This window comes from Belonocnema kinseyi, chromosome 6 (genome assembly GCF_010883055.1).
Source record: "Belonocnema kinseyi isolate 2016_QV_RU_SX_M_011 chromosome 6, B_treatae_v1, whole genome shotgun sequence".
NCBI classification, from domain to species: domain Eukaryota; kingdom Metazoa; phylum Arthropoda; class Insecta; order Hymenoptera; family Cynipidae; genus Belonocnema; species Belonocnema kinseyi.
Window position 1 is genome coordinate 65,222,976 of NC_046662.1, and position 19,434 is coordinate 65,242,409.

Here is a 19,434-nt window from a genome sequence, read left to right on the forward strand (position 1 = left end):
GTCAAACTGTATAGAAGAAATATTGAGTTTTAAGTCGATTCACATAATATTGACGGTTCTGAATAAAATTGACATAAAACTCTTTTTTTATCATGGGAAATACATGTTAAACACAGGTGAATCGACTTAAAACTCAATATTTCTTCTACACAGTTTTTAAAAATGAAAATTTTTCCTCTTACATCAAATACGTCTAAATACGAATAATAATAAACTTAGATACATTTTTAAAGAATTTGTTATTGTTTTTAGCAATTTTCCTCGCAATTATTTTTCAGAAGATATAGAGTCGGTTTTTTTTTTTAAATCCACTTTTTGTCCAATTTTCAATTAAACCAAGGTAATACTTGATTAATGTTAACAGCCATAATTGTTTATAGAATTTATTATTATTGTTATTAATATTATCTTTGAATAATGCTAGAAATTGAATTTTTTACAGAAATTTTTAACTTTTAATCCACTTTTCACTTGGAGTGAGTTAATATTTAGTTTAATTTAACAAAAGTAATTGTTTAAACAAATCATTATTCTTTATAGTTATCTTTTTCTGTATTAATACTAGATAGTTGAGGTTTTTCCTAAAATTACAACTATTTGTTTATTTTCAATTAGACTGACATAATAGTTAATTAAATTGAGCAAAAACAATTGTAAATGAAAAATATTAATTGCAATAACTATCTTCATCTATATTAATGACAGATAGTTGCAGCTTTTTTTGTGGAAACTTCGAACTTTTTGTCCGTTTTTCACTTAATAAATCTATTCACTGGATAATAATAATTGCTTGGCTTTTGTAGCTATGAACAAATAGTAAATGTCTGCTTTGCAGTAAACTTTTTGTTGTAATTCGAGACAAAACTTTTTCAAATCACTTATACAATACAATACTATTTGAAAAATTATTCTTGTTGAGATTCACTTCTTATTTGTTTATAACTAAAAAGGCAAAGCAAAGCTAAAGATTTCAGAAAAAGCAGCTTACCAGCATTACTCTAAGAGAACATAGTGATGAAAAATAATAAATTGTTTAAATAAACAGTTTTGTTAACTTGCATTAATTGTTAGCCCTTTAGGAGAAAAGTGGAACAAAAGTATAGAAGTTCAGAAAAAGCCGCAACTTTTTTTAACTTGTCCAAGAGAATACCCGATAATATAGCTATAAAGAATAATAAATTGTTCAACTATTATTTTTGTTAAATTACATTATTTATTACTTTTCTAAGTAAAAATTGGGTAAAAACTATATTTTTGGGTAAAAGCTCATTTTTTTATTGAAAAGACTACTATTAGATTCTGCTATTATTTGGTTAAAAATGTAATTATTTGCTTAAAAATGCAACCACATTATAAAAAATAATTGTTTTATCAAAAAATCAACTACCTTTGTTATAAATTAATATCTTTGATTGAAGGTTCATATCTATGGTTGAAAATTTAATTATTTGGATGAAAATTTGTTTGATGTTTGTTTGAAAATAAGTTTTTTTAAACTGATAGTTAAACTTTTCCATTTTTTGTTAAACATTTAAATATTTGAATAATCATTTATCATTTCTATTTCAAAGATCAAATTTTTCGTTGAAAATTGATTATTTTGTTGAAAATTCGCCTTTCTTGGGAGAAATTTATTCTTCTTTATTGAAAATTAATCCATTTTGGTTAAATAAGCAATTATTTGTTTGGATTATCAACTGATATATGTTTAGATCATTCAAATACTTTTTAGCTATAAAATTTGTCCTTTTTTTTTAAAATGCATCTGTCCTAGTAGAAACTTCATCTGCTTTGGATTGAAATCCAACTGTTCGAAAATTAATCTTATTCTGGTTAAAAATTCATATACATATTTTGTTATCAGTTTGTCTTTTTAGGTTGCATTCAACTGATTTTTATTTTATATCAATCATTTTTGTTTGAAATATAAACTATGACATGTTTCATTTAGAATTAACTTTTTTTTTGTTGAAATATGGACTATTTTGGTAGAAAATTAACTTTTTGTTGAAAATTCGGGAACATTTTGTTTAGAAAATTCATCATTTTTGTTTTAAAATTTATCTGTTTCAGTAGAAATTTAATCTATTTTAGATTGAAGAGCAACTGTTTTTTTTTTAATTTAATTATTTTGTTGAGGGGATTCAACCGCTTTGTTAAGAATTCATCTGTTTTGGTTGAAAATTCAACTATTATTGTCAAAAATGAGCTTTTTGTTCAAGTTTTAATAATTTTTTTAAAAATAAAATTCGTCCTTTTGCGTTAAATATTCATATGTTCTAAAAGAAATTTCATCTGTTTTGGATTGAAATCCAACTGTTTAATTGAAAAGTAATCTTCTTTTTATTTTATATGAAAAATGTTTGTTCGAATTACTAACTATTTAAAGTTTCGTTTGGACTTTAGAATTAACTTTTTTTTGGTTAACATCTCAACTATTTTGGTAGAAATATAACTCATTGTGGAAAATTTTAATGTTTTTTTTTTTTTAGAAAATCCGTAGTTTTGGTTTAAAAATTGATCTGTTTTAGTAGACATTAAATCTGTTTTTAATTGAAATGCAACTGTTTGATTGAGAATTAATCTTCTTTGGTTGATTATTCAACTATTTTGTTTAATTTCTAAAAAAAATTTTTTGGTTAAACTGAACTTTTTTTTTTAACATTAAAATTGTTTTTGTTTAAATATCAACTATTGCATGTTTCGTTTAGAATTCGTCTTTTTGTGGTAAAAATTCGAATATTTTGGTAGAAAATTAACTTTTCTTTTTAAAAATCAAATAATTTTTGTTCAGAAAATTCGTCGATTTGGTTTAAAAATTCATCTGTTTTGTTATAAATTTGGTCTTTTTTTTTATTGAAATACAAATTTTTTATTTGAAATATCAAATTTTGCAGTTTTCATTTAGAATTAATCTTTTATTTTTTTTTAATTCGACTATTTTGGTAGAAAATTAACTTTCTATTGAAAATTTAAATAATTGTTTTTATGAAATGCAACGCACATACAATTTTTTTTGTTTTTAGTATCAACTTTCGTAGTTTTCATTAAAAATTAAGCTTTTTCGGTTGAAAATTCGACTATATTGTTATAAAATTAACTTTCTGTTGAAAATTCAAATAATTTTTTTACAGGAAAATCGTTGTTTTTATTTAAAAATTCACCTGTCCAGTCCAGTATTCTACTTTATTAACAATTCGTCTTTTTTGTTTAAACTGAACTGCTTTCTTCAAAATAAATTAGTTTTGTTTAAAATATCAACTATTACATGTTTTGTTTAGAATTCATCTTTTTTGGGTGAAATACCACATATATTGGTAGAAAATTAACTTTTTTTAAAAATTCAAATAGTTTTTGTTAAGAAAATTCATCGTTTTGGTTTAAAAATTCATTTGTTTTGTCATAAATTTCATCTTTTTTTTACTGAAATACGACTGTTTAATCGAAAATTAATCTTCTTCAGTTCAGTATTCAACTATTTTAAAAATTCGTCTTTTTAGTTGAATTCAACCATTTTTTATTTTACATACAAAGTTTTTTATTTGAAATATCAAATTTTGCAGTTTTTATTTAGAATTAATCTTTTTTGGTTGAAAATTCGACTATTTTGGTAGAAAATTAACTTTCTATTCAAAATTCCAAAAAAATTGTTTAGGAAATGCGTTGCTTTCGTTTAAAAATTCATCTGTTTCAGTAAAAATTTGATCTTTTTTTTTATTGAAATGCTTTGAAATTAATCTTCTTTAGTTCATTATTTAACTATTTAAATAATTCGTTTTTTTTTAACTAAACTGTTTTTTATTTGATATTAAAATCTTTTTTATTTGAATTATTATCCATTAGATCTTTTGCCTAGAATTAAATGTTTTTGTTTGAAATTTTGACTATTTTGGTAGAAAATTAATTTTTTGTTGAAAATCTAAATACATTTTTATAGAAAATTCGTAGTTTTGGTTTAAAAATTCATATTTTTTAGTAGAAATTTCATCATTTTTTATATTGGAATACAACTGTATATTGAAAATTAATCTTCTTCAGTTAAGGATTCAACTATTGGTTTAAGGTTTAAGTAAACTGTTTTTTATTTGATATCCAAATATTTTTTGTTAAAAATATCAACTGTTAAATTTTTTGTTAAATTATTATTAGTTTTTTGAAAATGCAACTACATGGCTTAAAGTTGCACTTTTTTCTTAACAATTTTTTTTCAAGATTCATCATTTTTCTTTTTTGAAAACAAAGTTGGCAGTACTGATAAAACTCGATTCGCAGTTCGATAAACTGTCAGCGGTGGCCTTCAGACCATTGAGACGTCAGTCAGAGGGTTTTAGGACCTTCCGCGAGTGACATTGCATCTCATTTGGTGTAACTTTCTTCAAAATCTGAAACTCACGTGTCATTGGCTGACATATGACGTGCATACACATCAAATGATACATATGTCAAAAAAGTATTGTTGAAATCGAAAGGTTCACGAACGCAGTGTGTACACTATTTCCATACGTCATCGTCAACAAAAATTTATCTCTTCGCAATGATATTATACACCAGGATTTGGAAAACTCTAATGCCGATGTTCAGATAAAAATTACTTATTTGCACGCGGATTCCAGGAGACTCTAGAGTGCAAATCGGAATCCAGATTGAAAATTTTCTCTCGTACAACAACATGGCGGCGAATCTCGAAGAAGAACAAAGTTTACGCGAGTGCGAGGAATATGTACAGAGACACAATATTCAGCAGGTTCTGAAAGACTGTATCGTACAACTCTGTGTGGGCAAACCTGAAAATCCGATCTCCTTCCTCCGGGAATATTTCCAAAGACTAGAGAGGGTACGTAAACAAGTTATTTTTTTGGGTGTCAATATCTTTCAATGAGAGTTAGTCATTTTCATCTTATTCAATTACTCCTATTAATCTTCAATTCATATACTTGGAAGTGATTCAAGTTTTAAAATAGGTCTTATTTTTCTTGAGAAACGATGATCAAAAGGTTAGAAGTGATGACTTGTCATATATTATTAGACTTTCAATAATTCGCGGAGGGCTTGCAAATTTGTTTATAATTTTAGAGACTATCATTTTTTAGAGTTTGAAAAAATTGAGGAAACTGGAGGATGCATTTTGAGTTTGTGAATTATATTTTAGTGATTACTTGGGTGGATATTTATATACGTAATTAATTCAGTTCATGGAGGTTGTTTCTAATGAGGTCAATACGAGTCATGTCTTTAGTTTTGTATTGAAACTTTGCTTGTAGATTTTGAAATCGAGAGTGAATATAGTTTGATTGACGTGTATCGTTAAAATGTAATTTTAAACAACTGCGAAGAAGTAAGGAGTCATCCATAAACTACATTAACAATTTTACGATATTTTTTACCTCCGCGTTTCTAATGAGTTGTTCTATAGTGAGTCGAATTTTCGACAATAAAGAAAAAAACTTTAATAGAATAGTTGACTTTTTCTCCAAAATACATGAATTTTCTAAAAAACATTTGGATTTTTCACCCAATACTATGAATTTTTAACAAAAATGACCAGTTTTAAACCAAGAACAAAATGCCTTCCATTTTCATTTTACAAAATAAATTTCAACAAATAAAACAGTTGAATTTTTCAACCTACACTATGAATTTTTAATTAAAAAGTTAATTTTCTACCAATTAGGCAGTTTTTCAAATAAATAATTCAATTTTCAACTGAGAAAAATAAGTTTTTAACTCAAAAATCGAAATTTTTAACTAAAAGCGAAAAGTTTTTAATAAAAAATGGAATTGCTACATTTTATGTTTAAAAAATTATTTTGAGCAAGAAATAAAAATTTTACCAAGTAGATGATTTTTTAAATAAATAGTTTAATCTTTTTAACAAAATAGTTGAATTTTCATGTAAGAAAGATCATTTTTGACCTTAAAATAGAATAGTACATTTTCAGTTAAAAAAATTAATTTTCAACAAAGAACAAAAATTTTACAATTTTAATTAAACCAAAAAAGACGAATTTCAATAAAATAGTTGAATCCACGGCTAAAAAGATGAATTTTCAAAAAAGAAAATTGATTTTCTACCGAAAAAGACATGAATCTTCTAAAAAACAGTTGAATTTTTCACCCAACACTATGAATTAAAAAAAAAGTGAATTTTCTACCAGTTAGGCAGTTTTTCAAATAAATAGTTACATTTTCAACTGAGAAAGATAAGTTTTTAACTCAAAAATCGAAATTTTTAACTAAAAGCGTAAAGTTTTTAATCAAAAATGGAATTGCTACATTGTATGTTTAAAAAATTATTTTGAGCAAGAAATAAAAATTTTACCAAGTAGATGATTTTTTAAATAAATAGTTTAATCTTTTTAACAAAATAGTTGAATTTTCATGTAAGAAAGATCATTTTTGAACTTAAAATAGAATAGTACATTTTTAGTTAAAAACTTAATTTTTAACAAAGAACACAAATTTGACAATATTAATTAAACCAAAAAGACGAATTTTAACAAAATAGTTGAATCCACAACTAAAAAGATGAATTTTCAAACAAGAAAATTGATTTTCTACTGACAAAAAAAATATCAAAAAAGCTACTTGCATTTTTCACTCTACACTATGGATTTTCGACAAAAAAGTAAATTTTCTACCAATTAGTTAATTTTTTCAAATAAATAGTTAAATTGTCAACTAAGAAAGATAAGTTTTTAACTCAAAAATATACATTTTTAACTGAAAGCGAAAAGTTTTTAACCAAAAATGGAATTGCTACATTTTATGTTTAAAAAATTACATTGAGCAAGAAAAAAAAAACTTTACCAAGTAGATAATTTTTTAAATAAATAGTTCAATCTTTCGAACAAAATAGTCAAATTTCAATGTAAGAAAAATCATTTTTGAACTTAAAATATAATAGTACATTTTCAGTTAAAAAAATTAATTTTGAACAAATAACAAAAATAGTACAATTTTAGTTAAACCAAAAAAGACGAATTTTAACGAATTTTCAAAAAAGAAAATTGATTTTCTACTGAAAAAGACTTTATTTCAAAGAAATACATGAATTTTCTACAAAAAAGTTGAATTTTTTACTCGATACTATGGATTTTCGACGAAAAAGTTAATTTTCTACCAATCATTTAATTTTTTCAAGTAAATATTAAAATTTGTATTCAAACAGTTAAGATCTTAATAAAAGATTTTAATTTTAAAGTAAAAAGAAAGTTAAGTCTCAAACTAAAAATGAAATACGTTCCACGTTCAGTTTACAAAATAAATTTACAATAAAAGAAAAAGAAGAATTTTTGACGAGTTAAATTGAACCAAAAAAGAAGGATTTTTAACACCATAGTTGAATGCAAAGCCGCAAAGATAAATTTTCAAAAAATAAGATTAATTTTCTGAAGAAAAAGATGAATTTTTAACAAAATAGACAAAATAGAAGTAATTGTTTAAATAAATATTTTAAATTTTTAACCAAATATATAAATTTCAACTAAGAATAGTAAGTTTTCAATCAAGAATAGAATTCTTACATTTTCAGTTTAGAAAATTAATTTTGAAGAAAAGAAACCAATTTTTTACAAAGCAGTTATTTTTTTAAATAAATAGTACAATTTTTTAACAAAAAAGTTGTATTTTTATGTAAGTAAGATAATTTTTGAACCTAAAATTTTATATTACATTTTAAGTTAAAAAAATCAACTTTCAACAAGGATAACATTTTGACAAGTTTAATTGAACCAAAAAATACAAATTTAAAAAAAAAATTGAGTTCAGCTAAAATGAGGAATTTTCAAAAAAGAAGATTGATTTTCTACCGAAAAAGGCCAATTTTCAACAAAATACATGAATTTTCCACAAAACAGTTGAATTTTGCACCCAGCACTCTGGATTTCCAAAAAAAAGGTGATTTTCTGCCAATTAGTTAATTTTTCAAATAAATAATTAAATTTTTATTCAAATAATTAAAATTTCAAGCAAATATTTAAATTATAAACTAAAAACAAAAAATAAGTTTTAATTGAAAAATTAAATGCGTTCCAATTTCAGTTTAGAAAATAAAATTTCAACAAAGCAAAAAAATAATCTTAGACCAGTTTAATTGAAAAAAAAAATGATTTTTAACAAAATAGTTGAATCCAAAGCCAAAAAGATGATTTTTCAAAAATGAATATTAATTTTCTAATGAAAAATACGATTTTTCTACAAAATAGATGAATATTCCACAAAACAGTTACATTTTTAAACCGACATAAAATAGTGCATTTTTTACCAAAATAATTTTTCAAATAAATAGTTTAATTTTTAAACAAATAGTTGAATTTTCAACTGAGAAAGATGTTTTTGAACCAAAAATGGAATAGAGTCATTTTCAGTTTAAAACATTCATTTTCAAAAAGAATGAGATTTTTTCCAGTTAAATTGAAACCAAAAAAAGGTGAATTTTGAATAAAATACATGAATTTTCCACTAGACACTATACATTTTCAACGAAAAAAGGTAATTTGTGTACCAAGTAGTTAATTTTTTCAAATAGTTTAATTTTTAACAAAATAGTGCGAGTTTTTGCAAAAATAGTTGAATTTTAAAATAAGAAAGACCAGTTTGTATTTAAAAATGATATATTTACATTTTCAGTTGAAAAAATTAATTTTCATTAAAAAATACGAATTTTTAACAGAGTATTTGTATCCTCAACCAAAAAGATTAATTTTCCAGAGAAGAAAAAAATACATGAATTTTTCACAAAACAGTTGAATTTTCAAACCGGCCCCAAATAGTTGAATTTTCATATAAAAGCGATAAATTTTCAATCAAAAGTGGAAGTTACATTTTTAGTTTAAAAAAAGTTAATTTTCAACAGAAAAGGGAGAATTTCCGCATACGATTTTTCCACGAAATAGTTTAATTTTTCACACAACAATATGACATTTTACAAAAAACTTTAATTTTTACGAACTAGTTTATTTTTCAAATAAATATTTTAATTTTTAATAAAATAGTACAAGTTTCTACCAGATTAGATATATTTTAACTTAGAAAGATAAGGTTCAACTAAAAAAGATCAGTTTTCATCCACAAATGAAATAGTTACATTTTCCGTTGAAAAAATTAATTTCTACAAACAAAAAAACTAATTTTCGACTATTAAATTGAACAAGAAAGAAGATTTTCTAATAAAATAGTTGAATCTAAAGCTATAAAGATGAATTTGAAACAAAAGGATGATTTTCTACCGAAAAAGACGAATTTTTAACCAAATACATGAACTTTCCATAAAACAAGTCAGTTTTTCACCCAGCAGTATTAATTTTCACCAAAAAGTTATTTTTTCTGTCAAGTAGTTAATTTTTCAAATATATAGAGTAATTTTTAACCAGGTAGTTGAATCTTCTACCAAAATAGTTGAATTTTCAATTAAAAATAAAAATTATCAACCAAAAATGAAATAGTTATTTTTTCAATTTTTAAAAAATTCATGTTTTACGTCGAAAAAGTTATCGTTTCTTATTGAAAATCCTTTTCTGTGTTAAAAATTAACTCTTTTGTTGAAAATTTAAACGCTTACTAAAAAATTCGTCTTTTTGTCAATAAAATTCAACCATTTAATTAAAAATGCATCTACTTTGTTGAGAGTTCGTCTTAACTTTGAATGAAGGTCAAACTATTTTCTTGTAAGTGCAACTGTTTGTTTGAGCATTATTTCGTCTCTTTTGAATAAAAGTTCATCTATTTGGTTGTAAGTTCAACTGTTTGGTTGCATTTAATTAAAAATTGGTCTTCTTCGTTAAAAAATCTTCTATAATTGTTGAAAATTCGTCTCCTTTCATTTTTTGTTCCCAGTGTAACTGCTTGCTTAACAATTAATATATATATTTTTTAATTTAACGATTTGGTTACAAATTCACCTTGGATGAAAATTCCACAGTCTTTAAAAAAATCATTTTTTTGGCATACAAATTTTAAAAAATTTGGTGGAAGTGAAATCTCTTTTTTTTTTAATTTCAACTTTTTGGTTTAAAATTCGATTATTTTGTTTGAAATGCATCTTTTTTATCAAAAATTCAATTTTTTTGTTGAACATTCGTTATTTTGAATAAATAATTCATCCCTAATTATTTATTAATTGCAAATTTATATTTCATGGCGATAAAGTCATACTTTTTGATTTAAAATTCATCTTTCTTGGTTAAAAATTAACTTTTTTATTCTAAATTCAACTGGTTTCTAAAAAATGGTTTTTTTTGTCATGAAAATTTATCCATTTGACAGAAAAAATTATCTTTTCTGTTGAAAATTCACCTTTTTTGATTGAAAGTCAAGCTATTTGGTTGGAAGTGCAGCTGTTAGATTTTTTTAAATTTCATAATTTGTTTAAAATTGCATCTTTCTTGATTGAAAAGGTCTTAAATGTTCAATTTTTCAGGTTGATAATTCCTCTGACTGTTAAAAAATTCGTCATTTTGGCTTAAAAATTCAACTATTTAATTGAAATTTAATCTATTTTTGTTTGAAAATTCGTCTTTTTCATATAGATTAAAAAAATTTGTATTGAGATAATAATCTTTCGGATTAAAAATTTAGCTGCTTTTTACATGATGTAGTTTTTCATCTTGAAAGCTCAACTCTTTTATTAAAAATTAGAATTTTTAGTGGAAAATTGAACTAACTTTGTTGAAAAATGCAATATATTTCGACCTGAAATCTTAGGAATTTAAATCGAATAATATTGAATTCCATATTGCATCTATATAAATTTATTTAAAAGAACTTATTCATCTATTTTCGTGAAAAAATATTTGAAAACCAGAAATTAGTGGGTTTTATTTGACCCTCTTAGATAAAACAGAACGCTAAATAGGATAAAGTGTATCTATGAAAGTGGATGCAGATGTCGCCACAGCTCCTTTTTTTAAAAATAACTCCCGAAAATTATGTCTTCACATAACGCTAGTTTTTATATCTAATTGAAATTGCACCATTAATTTTGCAAATAAAAATTAAAAAATGAATTATTTTATTTTATCGTAAAATTTATTTGTGAATGTTTCTAAATATGATTAATAAAACATATTTAAAAACATGTATTAAAAACATTTAAAAAATTAAATTGTGGACAAAAACTTACTTCCAAGAATTCGAAAACAAATTTAGAAGCTTTTTAATTATTTTGAAAGATTTAAGATTACATATTTTTCGGATTTCTGGAAAAAAATGTTATGTTTTAGGTTTTATTTTTAAAGAATAATTTGAATTTTGGCAGATTTCAAAATTTCTCGAAAAAGAATCTGAATGATTTGAAGATGCTTTTTTAAGTATGCAGGATTTTGAAAAATTTTAGGGATACTGATTTTTGAAGGGTGTCAAAAATAAAAATAAAGTTCTCAATATTCCTGGGAAGATTTAAAATAATTTTCTATTTTTAAATTGATCAGTTTTGAAACGACTCAATAATAATTAAAACATATAAAGATTTCAACAAATTAAAAAAAAGTCGATATCGAAAAAGGATGTTTTTTTTAGGAATTTTGGAATGTTTCAAGAAAATTTAAAAAATTTGTAGACCCCTAGGAAAAATTGAAATGATTCTTTATGTTGAAAAATTAATTTTAGCACAGTATTTAAAAATATTTCAAAGTATTTTAAAAGATTCCAAAATTGTTAAAAAAAAACAAATAGAAGATCCTGTGGCAACTTTTTAAATTTTTCAGCATTAGAAAATATGTAAAGAAAAATTCGAATCATTTAAGAAGATATTTAAAAGTTTAGAAACAATTTAAAAAATAATTTATAATTTTAAAAGATTTCAAAAAATTAAATTAAAAATGTAGATTTTTGAAAATTTTTAAGAGTTTTCTTGATATACCTGGGAAATTTTAAAATTATTTTAATGTAAAAAATAAATTAATTGTTAATGAAAAGTTTAAAAGATTTCAAAGGATTTCTAAATATTTCTGAAAATGGGACGACTGAAAAATCCTGACAAATTTTTAACAGAAAATTCCCGTAATTATAAAATTGCCGACAATTTAAAATTTCCAAATCGAAAAATTCCGGATAATAGAATTCCCGAATCTAAACAAATACAGAATTTTTAAATAATAAATATTTTTATCACATGACATACCTTATTTGATTCATTGTTTCATTATTGAACAATTTTTAATTTTTATGTTCGAGAATTTCATCATTTGACAGTTTTTCGAAAATAGGTAAAATATTTGTTAATTTCTTGCAAACTTCTAAATTTCCTAAATATCTTTTCAGCCGGCGCGAATTTTTTCTAAAATTTTGTAAAATTCTAAAAAATAAATTGTTTAAACTTTTGTATATTTTTGTCGACATATCTGAAATACTTAAAAATCTTTTTCAATTTTCTCAATAACCTTAGGATTATTATACATATCAATATAACGTAAAAATTAAATTTACAATAATTTTCTAAAATCTAATTTAAGCTCGAATTCAAGTGAAAATAGTTCAATTTTGAACCCAAGAAGACAAATTTTCGAATAAAATTATGAATATTCAAGAAAAAAAAATTAAGTTTCAAGTCGAAAAGACAAATTTTCATAAAAAAAAAACAGTTAAAATTCAAGCAAAAACAAAATTTTTTAAACAAAATTGTTGTTTTTCATAAAAATAATTACATTCTTAATTAATGAAATTCTCTACCATGAAAGATAAAAAAATGTCAATAAACTGTTGAATTTTTAATTAAAAAGGCGAAGTAAAAAAATAGATTTTGAAACAAAAAATATTTTTCAGTCAAAAAGGAAAAAAAATCAATAAAATTGTTGAAGTTTGAAGCCAAAAAGACGAACTTAAAAAAATGTAGTTGTTGAATTTTCAAGCAAAAAAGACGAATTTTCTACAAAATAGTTGAAATAAATCATTGTAAAATTGTCAACCAGACAAGATTAATTCTCAATTAAACAAATAATAGTAGACTTTTCAACCAAAAAGAATGAACTTTCAACCAAAAATATGCATTTTGATTTTATTATTGGACAAAAATATTATTGGGTAAAAATATTAAAATATTTAAAAATATTAAAATATTTAAAAATATTAAAATATTAAAAAATATTATTGGGTAAGCTAAAAAAAATGTTGAATACAAAAATGACTAGAATACTTGTTTTTATTTTAAAAAATTGTTCATAAGGTTTCCAAATATTTCGGAATAGTTTAACAGGTTTTAAACTTTATTGTTAAGAATTATCTGAAAATTTAATTAACTATCTACATAAATTGCAAAACAATTTTACGAGTCACCCATAAACTAAATGTCAAGGTGGAAAATAGTCTTTTAAAATATTCCTGATATAATAACCAAAAACAGTTATTTTTATTTACAAAATTACTCATAATTTAAATAGATTTCCATCTATTTCCCCGACAAATTAAAATTTAAAAATAACCAGAAAAACTTATGGTGAAAAAAAGTTTAATGAAACTATAATTCGAAAACTTGGTTTTCGATTTAGTAAATTTGAACGCATTTATGACAAATCAGGGGGATATTACAAAATTTGGTTTATAATCTTACAGTATTTTAATTTAGTGGCACTTCTGTTAAGATAAAAAATTGCGTACTAATTAAAATTTTACAATTTAATAACTGATGCATATTCGAGATTAACTATTTATATATTTGATAACTTCCAATAAAAAGCTTGCAAAATTAAATACTGTATAATTAAATAATTCCGAAAAGTATTGCAAAAGGTATCTTTTATATTTTTGGCTTTTCGGACTGTAGAAGAAAAATTAAGAAATTATTAAATTTTTTATTCACTTTATGAATGAAACCATTCTATAAATATACATTAAAAAATTAATTATTTTTAATTTGAAGATGTTTCAAAGCTTATTTCGAAATTTGTACTCAATTTTCCCCGTTGAAATAATACAGGAAATTTTTAATCTATTTGGCAACTTTCAATATTTTCCAATCAACTGAAGATTAGTATGCATCAATAAGGATCACCGAATTTATTTTACATTTTCGGAAGGCTCAGATACAATATAAATTTAAATTTCAAATCTGGTCGAAAACAAATATGAAATCTCGATATGTAAATAACCCAGGTGGAACTGTATTTTCAAAATAGAATACACTAATGTACATTCTTGTATAAATTTTAGTTTTTTGTACAAATTTGCAATTACATGTAAAACTTTATAAAAGTTTACGAATTCTAGCAAAAACTTGAGTTTCTGTTAGAATGATTTCTTCAATCTTCTACATTTTTTAATGTGTTAAAAAACAATTTAAAATTAAGAAAGTAAGCCCTCGAAAAAATCGCTTGTCCCCTCTTTGAGAAAAATTAATTAAAAATTTTTTAGATTATTTTTTTTCTATTGCCATAAATATATTTGTTTTGTTAAACTCTTTACTTTAAAATTCGCGGATTTGTTTTGAAAAGTAATTTCTGCTCATAGAAATGTTTTTTTTTTAATTAAAAATGCAATTGTTTGCTTAAAAATTATTTTTTTAAGGATTCATGTATTTTGCTAAAAATTTGTCTTTTTTGGTTGAAATATCAGCTATGTATTATATTTTTTGTTGAGAATTATCTTTTTTTATTGAATATTCAACTATTTGGTTGAAAGTTAAAGTTCTTTGTTAAACATTTTTGTTTTGATTCATCATTTTTTAGTTGAAAATTCATCTGTTTAGTTGAAAATGGAACCATTTTGTTGTAAAATCGACTATGCTGTTGTTGAAAATTCAACTGTTTTGTTAAAAATTATTCCCTTTTGCTTCAAACTTCTACTACTTAGTTGTACATATGTATGACGTAATTTTAATTAATTTTAATTTCTTAATTTTTAATAATATTTTTTCGTCAAAAATTAAATTGTGTTGCTGAACATTCGTCATTTTTTAAATAAAAAATTCTTCCTTTTGGATTGAAAATTCAACAATTGCATTTTTGTATTGAGAATTTTTTTCTGGTTAAATTTAATTTTTTTTTTAAATTAATTTTTTTCGTGGAGAATAATTTTTTTTTAAGGAAATTTAAACTAATAATTTTTTTAATTCAACTGTATTGTTTAAATTTTAATTATTTTGTAAAAAATTTCACTATTTTGTTAAAATAATTTTTTTTGGACAAAAATAAAAAAATTTTGTTGAACTTTCATCTTTTTGGATTGGATTCAACTATTTAATTAAAAATTTAACTATTTTGATAAAAATTCGTTCCTTTTGCTTGAAAGTTCAAATATTCGGTTGAATTCACAAGCAAAGAAGAGGAATTTACAACGAAATGGTTAAATTTTCAATCGAATAGTTCAATTTTCAACCTAAAAAGCTGACCAAATAGTTGAATATTCGAGCAAAAAAGAAGAATTTTCTGGAAAAAATTGAAATTTTCACCAAGAAAGATGAATTTTCAACCAAGAACTTTTCTACTCAATAAAGACGAATTTTCGGTCCAAAAAGTTGAATTTTCAACCTACAAACATGAATTTTCAACCAAACGGTTTAATTTTGAAACAAAAAAGATTAAACTTCAACCACAAACAGTTGCACTTTTAAACAAAATACTTAAATTTTCAAAAGTGACTAAGAAGAATTTTTTAGAAGATAGATGAATTCTTAACCAAATACATAGTAGAATTATCAACAAGTAAGTAAATATTTAACAAAATAGTTGAATTTTTAACCAAATAGACAAATTTTCAATAAAAAAATTAATGAACTCGCAAACAGTTATATTTACAACCATATAGTTTAACTTTCAAGAAAAAGGGACACATTTTTAACAAAATTGTAGAATTTGGAACCAAAAAGTTGAATTCTTAACTAAGAATTTTTGATAAAAAACGATTGTTCAACAAAACATTTTGGGTGCCGAACCTAAAAGGTGAGTTTAACAAAATAATCAAATTTGCAATAAAACAGTTGAATTATCAACCAAATAGTACAATTTTCCAACCAAAAACACGAATTTTTGATGAAGAAGTGGAATTTTTAATCCTAAAGTATTAATTCTTAACCAAAAATTTAATTTTTAACAAAACAGTTTTTGCCAAAATAGTTGAATTTTCAACTCAAAAAGACCAATTTTCAACTAAAATGATGAATCTTCAAGAAAAATTTAGTTTCAAGTCGAAAAGACCAATTTTCTTTTTAAAAAAAAACATAGTTAAAACTCAAACAAAAGCAAATTTTTTAAAACAAAATTGTTGTCTTTTTGTCAAGATAATAATTACATTCTTAATCAATTGATAAAATTCTCTAGCATGAAAAATAAATTTTCAATGAAAAATGTAGTAATTAATATTTGAATCCAAAAATAATTTAATTTTAAATAAAACATGGATGCATTCATAAAAAAAGACAAATTTTCGACAATATAGTTGAAATTTAAACCAAAAGCGATTTTTTCAGTCAAGAGAGATAAAAAATGTAACCAAATTTTTAAATAAAAAAAATTTGTCAAGAAAGAAAAAAGTTTCCACTAAATTGTTGAATTTTCAAGTAAAAAATATGAATTTTTCTACAAAATAGTTGAAATAAATAATTGTACAATTGTCAACCAGAAAAGATTAATTCTCAATTACGAATATAATAGTAGACTTTTCAACCAAAAAGAGTGAACTTTCAACTAAAAATATGTATTTTGATTTTATTATTGGGTTGTATTAAGTTTTTTAAGCCTAAATGTTCAGATGTTAAAAGTAAGCTAAACAAATTTTGAACGCAAAAATGACTACAATACTTGTTTTTTAACTAAAATCTTATTTTTAATAATAAATGTAATCCCGTGTTTTTAACCTAAAATTGAACTACTGAACCGCTATTATGATATTGAGAAAGTTTCGGGATTTAAAGGATTCCAGGTTTTAATAGTTTATAATAATTTCATTTTTTTGAAATTCTCTTGGATTTTTTTATTAAAAATATTATTCATAAGGTCTCCAGATATTTCGGAATAGTTTAACAGGTTTTAAACTTTATTGTTAAGAATTTTCTAAAAATTTAATTAAGTATCTACATAAATTGCAAAAAAGTTTTAAAAATAAGTGAAGGCATTTTCATGATCTGGATCAGAAATTGTAAAATATTTTGTACTTGAAATATGTATCCGAATTGGGAAGATCTGAGTAATTTGTCATTTAAAAAAATAATAAATTTGTTATTTTCAAAAAACATTACTCTACTAAAATTAATATATGTTTTTACAAAATAATTAAATTTTCAAAAAAACAGTTGAATTGTCAACCAAAATGATGAATCTTTAAGAACAAAAAATGTTGTTTTAACAAATAAGTTTTACTTTGAACGAAGTAGTCGAATTTTCAATTTAAAATATATTTATTCATGAAATAAGAAAAATTATCTTCGATGAAAAAAAATGTTTTATTTTACGTATATAGTACTACATTTCATCGATTCAAGTAATATTTTTTCTCCGTGTATACATTCATTTTATTAAAATGAATTTATCCCTCTATATTCATGATAAATCACCCCATTTCCCATTTAGGACTGTGACGTCTCTTGCAACACTAGGTTTTTATGGTAGGCTTTTATCAAATGAATTCGAAGAAAAAAAAATGGACTTGAAAGGGGAAGATTCGGTGTTTGTATTGGTGATGTCACCCTGACGATTTCACTCTTTGTGTGATGATCGGTGACGAAGAAGGGGAGGGATAAAAAAGTGTTCAAAAAAGCGTAACGTAGTTTTTGAACGGCCCCATCTCGAACTACTGAATTGACTTTTTCCAGAAACCCTAACCAAACCTCCTTTGCCCTAACCCATCAAGCTATCCCTTTGATCACTTCTCGTGACGATCGATCCATCACGCGTGGCGGAAAAGTGTCCCGAAGCGTTGAATCGAGGGTAATCATCTGCATGTGTGTAAGTCTGCCTGTGTTTGGGAGTGTTCCATTTATGTGGAATACGCGCGTATGCGTTATTACAAGGTGGTAGGTATCGTAGGTATACAAACAACCGCGATGGGCTACCGTTCTAAACATAGAATATGCTCGAAATATAATGTGGAGCACCTTAACCGATCAGAGCGATGAAATCCGGAGTCTCTGTCACCAGCAAAATCGTGGAAGAACTCAGCGACAAAAACAAAAAACAAAAAAAAGAGAGGGAAAAACTTGAATCGTTAAAAGTTAAAACAACCGCGAACCACTTTGAATCGATCCGAATCCTTTGTGAGCAGTGGGCATCGGCCGTCGTTATAAGCTCTTGAGGATAGGTTTTGTTTGAAAAGTTGGGTTTTACCGACCTGACTGGCGCGCGATCTTCTTCCATTAATCGGATTTGGCGAGACCTTATAAAATGTTCTAAACGAGAACGTACCCGAGAGAGAAGAACAGTTTATGTCGCGCGAGCGCATTGCCATAAGCGGGACCGCTGACTCGTTTCCGACCGTGTTTGTCCCGCGACTTAAACAGAACCGAATCCAAAAGGCGTAGATCATAAGCTGCCGATTAAAAATACACCTGGAAGAGTGACGATACCATGGACGAGGTACGAGTGGTTTAAGTGTGCTTTCAAAGCTTCTTTGTGAGGTGCTTTTATTTATTTTTTATTTTGTGTTACTGGCCTCGGACTCACTCCAGAGATGAAAAATAGTGTGAATAGTGTCAAAATAGTGTCATAACATTTTTCAAGGACTAGAATATTGTGTTCGATACGCGCGCTCTGATTGCCCTTTCTTTCGAAAAAAAACTCGGTTCACTTAACAAATATTTTGATATCGATTTTTTGCAGAAAATCTTATACGATTTGGGAACGTTGGATATGATTAACAGAAATTTCTTCATTATGGCGAGAAAATTTTAATAAATTCAATATGAATGACACCATTTTTTTCATTTACTTACAATTCTTTAAAATTAGCAGATTATTTTTCACATTAGGAAAATATGGCTCAACGCGTATGCAATAATCCGACAACGTATTTGTAATATTTTTTTTAACATTTTAAAATCACACAAAATTGTACTCGAATTTTTATAACATTCCGTTAACCACATTTTCTGGACATATTTTTCACATAAATATCATAAATATCACATTTTTCTTATTCTATAGTAAGAAAAATGTGATATGTATGTACATGATGACACTGAGAAAAATTCAAGATCTATAATGTAACATTTTATTTAATCGAGACATACGCGAACAACAGTATTTCAACTTATTTATATTTGACACGAGTACACATAACTTGATTGTTAAATAAGAGTCAAAATGGTATTTTTACAATAAATAGAGTATAACAATTTTTCCCTATTTTATAAAACTTACCACAAACAGTTTATTTTTGCTAGATCTACTAAAAATTGTTATTTTTTAAGATGAACACCTCTTAAAAAGAAAAACGGAAAAATCTGGAATTTACAGGGTATTCGAGTCAGCTGTTGATAGAATCATCCTGTATATCTTACATTCACAGGTTCAA

The 19,434-nt window shown here is 24.3% G+C and overlaps 1 protein-coding gene across 2 annotated transcripts in view; it reads left to right on the plus strand.

Moving 5' to 3' along the window:
* The first annotated feature begins 4,310 nt into the window (after positions 1–4,310).
* The window catches only part of LOC117174155 (cAMP-dependent protein kinase type I regulatory subunit), a 55,665-nt gene continuing 40,541 nt past the window's right edge, over positions 4,311–19,434 (plus strand). Inside the window, exon 1 of one of the 2 annotated variants that reach the window (XM_033362971.1) lies at positions 4,311–4,834. In XM_033362971.1, coding sequence (XP_033218862.1) covers positions 4,670–4,834 — 165 coding nt within the window. In that variant the 5' untranslated portion in view covers positions 4,311–4,669. Of the gene's footprint in view, positions 4,835–18,070; positions 18,498–19,434 lie in introns of those variants that run through there. The other variant, XM_033362973.1, reaches the window with a different exon arrangement.